Source organism: Spinacia oleracea, chromosome 1, assembly GCF_020520425.1.
Source record: "Spinacia oleracea cultivar Varoflay chromosome 1, BTI_SOV_V1, whole genome shotgun sequence".
In the NCBI taxonomy this organism is placed as follows: domain Eukaryota; kingdom Viridiplantae; phylum Streptophyta; class Magnoliopsida; order Caryophyllales; family Amaranthaceae; genus Spinacia; species Spinacia oleracea.
In genome coordinates this window covers 106,064,198-106,072,341 of record NC_079487.1, presented here as the reverse complement: position 1 = coordinate 106,072,341, position 8,144 = coordinate 106,064,198, and the positions used below count along the sequence as shown (strand labels likewise).

The following is an 8,144-nucleotide window of genomic DNA, read 5'->3' as shown; positions in this document are numbered from 1 at the left end:
GTGAGATATGACTAGCAGGCGAGATATTAGGTGGGACACGACCAGAGGAAGTAGCATGATATTTTTGTGATTTTGATGTAGGGTATTTCTGTGATTTGGTTGTGTTAGAAGGTGGGATACTAGTTGGAACTTCAGGTGAAGTCTTGGATGAAATCTTGGGTTGAACTGAATCTCTAGTTGCTTCCATAAGTGAACTTGATGTTGATCCAGTAGGTGGCTTTTTCCATATAGCTCCAAGTATGTCATCGGTTTGCAGTGCACTTTTTGAAGTACTCGAACATGGAGGTGCAACCACTGATTTTACGGTACCTTGTGGAGAAAATGGTCCAAATTTGACAACGGTAGTAGGAACCTGAGATGATTGTGGTTGAGTAACATGCTTCTTGGTTGGTAGTGATGCATCTCCACTCAAAGATGAGGTATGTGCGGTAGCTGGACCACGTGTACCATCTATTTCAGCAGGTCTAAACCTCTTGCGATAAGTCATATCTATATAGCACTGCAAGACAAGTCACATAACAAAACCAAACAGGCATACTCATTAGTTGCAAACGTAATCAGATTTCAAATTTTCAAGAGCTTTGACAGTCAGCACATACTGTAAACTGGAATACAGGCAAGTAAGCTGGAAGGCATCTGAATCTAAAAAAAAATTAAACCCGAGAATTATACTGTAAACTGGAATACAGGAAAATGCAAATACTTAGAATCCGAGCCTCTTTCAGGTTGTTGATAAGAAACCTGCATAAAACTGCTAATTCGATCTGTGAATAACTGAACATAAAAGATTAAAATCTGATGCATGTATTCCTAGTCATCTGTGAATTGAGTTTCACTCAAGGTTGATTTGTTTCTTCTATCCTGAACAGATTAAAGCATTGCATTTCCAATTTATTTTACAAATTTTTTCGGTAGATTAAAAAAATCCAGTAGGTTTTTACTGAATTGGGCTCCAATTAATCTGAATTTGGGCATCAGATTCTGGGAATTACCTGGGAAGTTGTTGGAGATTGATTACCATTGCAGTTCAACTGTCTCAGATTAATTTATACTTTTACTTTTGAAGGGGTTGTGGTCACAGATTCAAAAACCTGGTTTTATTACTACATGTAGTTATTCCTAAGCATTGTTTCACAGTTCTGTTACTAGGAGCACAAGTAGCAATAAATGTCACAACAGCACACAGGCCAACCTAAAACAGGCCAGCAGCAGGCAGCAAAGCAGAAGAGCATGGACAACAGACACTCATTGCAGACAGCACAGAACCACAATCAACGCCTCAATTACAGGTTGATAGTTCAACCACTAGCACAAAGCAGACACAAAGCAGCACAAAACAGTCAATCAAACAGCACAAAGCAGACACAAAGCAGCACAAAATAGTCTCGTTGGACTGAAAGGGGTAATAAAGTACTCACAATTCACCAAACGAGGCTAGCAATATGGTAGCATTCAGAAATTGCTTAAGGTACAAAAATAACCGAAACCAGACACAAAGCAGCAGTGTTGACAACTATAAAAAGACTAGCAAGGATCACAAATACCAACAGTATGCAAAATTTTTTTGATAGTGGTCATGAAGTAATGTTCAGATTCATTACCAAGCAGCAATTGCACTCGGTCGCTTAGCTTGTCAGGTCAGTAGGTCACTAGGGTAACAACCTCAATTTCCTGAGAAAGAAAAACGATCATGGTTATTAGCAATCACTTCTAAAAGAATATTATACTAGTACCCTGTTCATTATTTGATTCAGTGGAAATTTTATGAAACAAAATAATATGAAATATGGTAGAAGATTTAAATTACCAACCCTAAACTATTATGCTTTGTTAATGTAAAAACGCCATATACAACATGCAATATAAATATGACTTATAACCGAAATGAGTATAACTAAATGAAATCTCATATAACACGTGAATAGAAGTTTATAACTCAAATCCAAAAGAAAATAATACACATAAACTTTGATAAAGAATTCCATACACCCAAAACACTATTATCCTAGAAGCTACTCATCATCATTATCATCATCGTCGGGTATATCAAACAAGTCCCTAGGCTTAGTCTTAATAACATGAAACCATCCTTTTTGTATCTCATCCTCAATGTAAAAAACTTGTTTTGCTTGAGAAGAGAAAATGAATGGATCATCTTCCAGATTTTGACCAGTGTGCATCAACTTCGAGAAATTGACACGAACTCTGCCACTCGGGTATGTTTTGAAACCCCTACGTATATCAGCCCAATCACAACGGAACATTAGAACCTTGAAAGAACCATAATAATCAAGTTCTAATATTTCTTTAAGCTTTCCATAATACTCTTGGCCTTCAGCTTCTACCATAATTCCAGAATTTTGTGTCTTTCGAGATCTCTCACGATCCACGGTGTCAAATTTATAGCCATTAATAATAACGCTTTTCATCCTTTTGATGCGATTGCTTAAACCACCGGCCAAGGCTTTTCTCAATTTCCCTTCTTTTGTGCTATCATCTAGGTTATTTGCCTATAATTCGAAAAAACTAAGTTAAACTCAAATGGTATATAAAATAAAAAAGGAAACTCTAGACTTAGAAGCATATAACCTGGTTTTGCAACCAATCAGAAAATTCATAGATTATCCATTGATTTTCATGACCTGCTCCGACTTGACTCTCTTGCCGTTTTTGATGTATGAAGGCACTTTAGAGATTGAGAAAATTGAGTTATTAAAATCGTAATAATTAATATGGTCAAAAAAATTAATCCATAAAGCTACTTACTCAAGCACCGGTTTCATCTCATCTGAATGAAGCAAAACATAGCGATGTGCTTGCTTTAAACTTTTGTCATCCAGACGGACATTTTCTTTCATCCCAACTACACGACCACCTGAGTAGTATGAATAGTTATTGATGTATGGAACACCATCTTCGTTCCTCTTGGGTCTGTTGAATATGGTCTCAACACTTTCTAAGTATCTCGAACAAAATGCAATCGTCTCCCATAAAAGGTACCCTTCTGCTATAGATCCTTCTGGTTTCGCTTTATTGCTTACATGAGATTTCAAAAAGGCCAAGTACCTTGAAATATATTGAACAAAATTGTGAACGTGAAAGAATAAGACAAGTATTTTGTGATGTATTCTTATTTTAAAGTTATTAAAAAAAATATTAAAGTTTAAGATATTGACCTCTCAATGGGATACATCCACCTATAGTGAACAGGTCCGCCGAGTTTGACCTCATCCACTAAATGAATTAGTAGATGCACCATGATTGTGAAAAATGTTGGCAGAAACTCTTTCTCCATCTTACAAAGAGTCAACACAAGCTTTGACTGAATGGTGTCTAATTCATTTCTATCAATAGAAGTTGAGCATATCTTCTTGAAAAAGTCTGACAATTCATCAAGCAAATCAATTACTTTTGTGGCATTCGATGCCCTTAAAGCAACAGGAAGGATATCCTGCATAAGGACATGATTGTCATGGCTTTTCAGATTAATAAGTTTACGCTGCTTCATATTCACACACTTTTGCAAATTAGATCCATATCCATCAGGAACTTTAAGCTTTTGTAGGACATTTAAAAACCGTTCTTTCTCTTCTTTAGACATGGTGTATGCAGCCGAGGGCAAATAGTCCTTAACACGATTTGGATGAGATTGAGGCCAAAGATGAGATTTTATGTTCCGTGCTTGAAGGGCCAACCTAGCATTCTTATCATCTCTACTCTTCTCCATATCTAAAAGAGTTCCTAAGAAATTGTCGCATACATTCTTCTCAATGTGCATAACATCTAAATTATGTCTAAGAGGATTATATTCCCAATATTCTAATTCAAAAAGTTTACTTTTCTTTTTCCATAGAACCTTATCAACATCATCTTGACCATCATCATCTTCTTCAATTTCATCATTGTCTAGTCTCCCTCTTTTTTTAGAAACAATTTTTGACTTTCCATAAACATACTTAACTCTTTCTTGTTGCTTCAGAATTTCTGTCCCGCTTAAAGGAACAGGAGCAAAACCATGTTCCTCTTTCCCATCAAATAAGTTGGCTTGAGAACGATAAGGATGATCAGCTGGTAACCATTTTCGAGCTACAGGGTAGACAATTTTACCACCAAAACTATACGCACAACCAGAATCGGCACAAGAAGGGCAAGCTTTATAACCTTTTGTACTCCAACCCGACAACATAGCATATGCTGGAAAGTCATTTATAGTGGAGTGCAAAGCTGCTCGCATTTTGAAACTTTTTCCGCTATGAGCATCAAAGGCATCTACACCTTCCCACAACAATTTTAGCTCATGGATTAGTGGTTGCAAGTACACATCAATATCCATACCGGGACCAGACTTACCAGGGATGATCAAAGACAAAATGAATGACGTTGACTTCATACAAAGCCATGGTGGCAAATTATAAGGAATTAGGATCACTGGCCATGTACTGTAACTAGTATTCATCAAACGATATGGATTAAAACCATCACTTGCTAGACCCAATCTTACACTACGAGGGTCTTTGGCAAATTCCTCATATCTTTGATCAAATTTTTTCCAAGCTTCACCATCTGCCGGGTGACTTATGATCTTTTCATCCTTGCGGTCAAAATGCCATCTCATGTCCTCTGCTGTTTTAGATGACATGTAAAGCCTCTTTAGTCTAGGGATGAGAGGAAAATACCGCATTACTTTAGCTGGAACGCCCTTCTTACGTGTTTTTATAACATTCTCACTTGTATCACCCTCATTTCCGTTCACATTTCTCCACCTTGATGTGTGACAGATATGACACTCATTTTTTTCTGCAAATTCACCCCAATATAAAATGCAATCATTTGGACATGCATGGATTTTCTCGTAACTCAATTCCAAATCCTTTATTATCTTCATGCCTTCATAATACGATGACGGAAACTCCATAATAATAGGAAATGCGTCTAATAGAAGCTCAAGCAACTTATTAAATGACGCAGCTGACCAATGAAACATACACTTGAGGTGAAACAAGTGCAATAGAAATGACAATTTTGAGAAAGTAGTACACCCCTCGTATAAACCCTCATCAGAAGCTTCCCTTAGTCGTTTATATTTTGCCTCTTCTTCATTGGTGTTGGTTGATGGAAACTCATCATCTTCCTCAGGATCAAAATTTAACTCTTCATGCATGTTATACGGATCTTCATCTTCAAAATTTGCTTCACTTAATGATGGGTCTTGGGATTCGTTGGTGGGTTGTGCAGTATTGTCAACCCTAAAAGCTGCTGCTAATAACCCATCAATATCATCTCGACCTACTACCTTTGCTTGATCACTAGGGATCTCTATGGTATTACTCTCTTCATCTTTACAATGGAAAACCCATTGTCTATAGTTCTTATAAAAACCGTAAAATAAAATGTGTCCTCCTACCTCTTCTAAGGGATATGAGTTATTCAACTTGCATTTATTACATGGGCATCGAGTCATTCCCTCTAAAAGAGTCTCCTTAGCAACCTCTAAAAATTTCATGCAACCATTATAATAACCGGCAGTCCCTTTTCGTAAATCAATCCAACTAGTATCCATGTCTACAAAAAAAATTAAAAAACAAAACATAATAAAAAAGGACCCTTGTAGGGAAAAAAAGCCTTTCAACCGGATTATATTGTTGGAAGTTAGTAAGCTCGCAATAAAAGGAAAGAATTCACAGGTTTTTACACGTTTTTTCAGACTTGCAGATAATAACAAAAGGTTATGTCCTTTGAACGCTTTTAGTAATCTCTCTTATAAACACTTTCAAAACATACTACACCTCGCTTTGCATAATCTGCTCGAAAGTCACCTAATATTAAAATAATATTCAGCAGATAACTCCAACTACGCTTTCAAATAATACTCTCCATTGTTCATGTCAAAAGCAAATCTACTCCCACAAAAAAGTACTAAGAACAACCTTAAAACGCTAACAGCCAATAAAAAAGTGTAAGGTCTTTTCGGAAACATTAAAATTGATATTTTCTTTTACAGAGAAGGTCAAAAATTGATACTCCAAAAAAATTTTCCCCTTTTGAAACATTAAAATTGATATTTTCTTTTACAGAGAAGGTCTACAAAGTTGAATATAGCCCAATAAGTCATTTAACAAACCTCACACATTCAGCTACGAAAACATTAAGCTCAATTGTTTTCTTAGAATTACTTAATCTCCCAAACAAATCGTTGTTTTCCTTTCAAACCGAAATATCTAATCAATACAAACAAAAATCATCAAACAACTAAATAGCAGACTACTTCATGGAAAACAACTAAATATACCTTCAAATCCTTTCGGAATCAATAACTAACTACACAGCTACCAACTTGTTCTATATTATCCGTTTATGCAACCATTCAAAAGAACACATATATTCTGCTTTGATGTGATAGTGATACATAATAATCCACAACACCAATAAATAGAGGGGCCAAATAAAATCAAGCAATAAATAATCCACAACACCAACAAATAAAATCAAGAAATTCCACGAGAAATCTTTGCAATTCCGTTTTACATAAGTCACAGGATTCTAATGTCAGATACAACAAACTGAAAATATCAATAAGAATTGGGAATGGATGCGATTGAGAAAACAGAACACGTGCAATAAATACCTTAGAAATTTCAGCACACAATTGAGCCGTACGTAAATCCCTTCGAATTATCAGCACCCGATGCGATTTTCCACTGTGACTTGTTGGATTATGATAAGAAGAAGGAGGAGAATTAAAAATTCAGATCAAGAAGAAAAACCAAGAAGAAACTACTCAAGCATAGAACGGTTTCAAATTGAAGAAAACGAATAGCATATAAATCGAACGCGAGTTTCGGAAAAACTAAGAAGTCGAAGAAGAAGAAGAAAGTATAAAATTGACAAACCTTGCTGAAAAATCAATGGCAGAGTAAAGCGGCTTCGAATTTGCAGAGGGCTGAGGAGAATGACGACGACGCGGTTTTTTTGCTGGTCACCTAATTAATTAGGGTTAATTAATTAGGGAGAGATAGAATATGTACGTGCGTGTATACGGTTTTGAGTTTTAGGGAGTTTTAGCGCTTATTTTTCGTGAATTTTCTTTTTTTTTTAATTAATAGCGCTCAATCTAATTTCCACCAAATTTGAAGCGCGGGTTTGAAATTGGAAACACGTGCAAGGCACATGTTTTGCCGACGCCTAAACGCATAGCCAAATATCTCGACAGCCAATGGCGTCGACAAAAAGCTGTCGGCAATATGCACGACGCCATAAGTCGTCGCCTAAACACGGAATTGTTTTTGCCTCCCAACGCCCCCCTCTTGGCGTCGAGGCTCAAGCGTCTCCAAATAGGTTGTTTTGTAGTAGTGATAGTACCTATTTTAGAATAATAGTTTTGACAAATTCAACTGCTTAAACGTATAATATAAGTGAAAATCAAGTGAATAAAACACGACATTTGTGTTTAAGCATGCAACACTATAAGAATTTGTATCTTTAACGACAACTTAATTACGACTGGTCAAAAATGGCTTTTACGACGGGGCTAACAACCAAACAAATACGAGAACAGTCGTCGCAAATATCTTTTGTGACGGGTTAACGACGGGATTTTTCATTAACGAAAACACCTTTTTGTGACGGGTTTGCGATAGAAAATCCCGTCATTAATCAACGATTATTGGCCTTTAACGATGAAATTTTCCGTCGTTAATGGTACAATTTTTTAGTGCCGCAGTTACCGGTTCAATTAACATAGACAGATATAGTAAAATGATATTATGTTTTTGTACTGTAGAACAACTAATTCAGAATTGTTGATTGATCTGACAAATTAATGAGATAGACTTTTTGTTGAGGTTATTTAATTTAAGTCACTATCGTATAGGAAAAAGTTAATTTACTCTATAAATGGAAAGTTAAGCAGCAAGGGGTAAAATATAGGCCCTGTTTGGTAAATAGCGGTTAGTTGTTAGTTGTAGCTGATTGTATTATCAGTTTTGACTAGCTATTGGTATTAGCTTGTTTGACTAGCTGATTGTATTAGCTGGTTATGTAAAAGTGTAATTTGGTAAATAGCTGATATATAATAGTTGTTTGATTGTGTAAAATTACCAATAAGGACATTAACTTATTTAATTATAGAGAATTAGTAATTGCTA

The 8,144-nt window shown here is 35.9% G+C and overlaps 1 protein-coding gene across 1 annotated transcript; it reads right to left on the bottom strand.

Annotated features, from left to right (window-relative positions):
* Window positions 1–2,012: 2,012 nt before the first annotated feature.
* On the bottom strand, window positions 2,013–5,560 carry LOC130465592 (uncharacterized). The gene is made up of 3 exons (XM_056834412.1): window positions 3,177–5,560; window positions 2,775–3,066; window positions 2,013–2,510 (listed from the first exon to the last, which is right to left on the bottom strand). The coding sequence occupies exons 1-3, from the start codon at window positions 5,558–5,560 to the stop codon at window positions 2,013–2,015; spliced, it is 3,174 nt and encodes a 1,057-aa protein (XP_056690390.1).
* Between the last annotated feature and the right edge of the window lie 2,584 nt (window positions 5,561–8,144).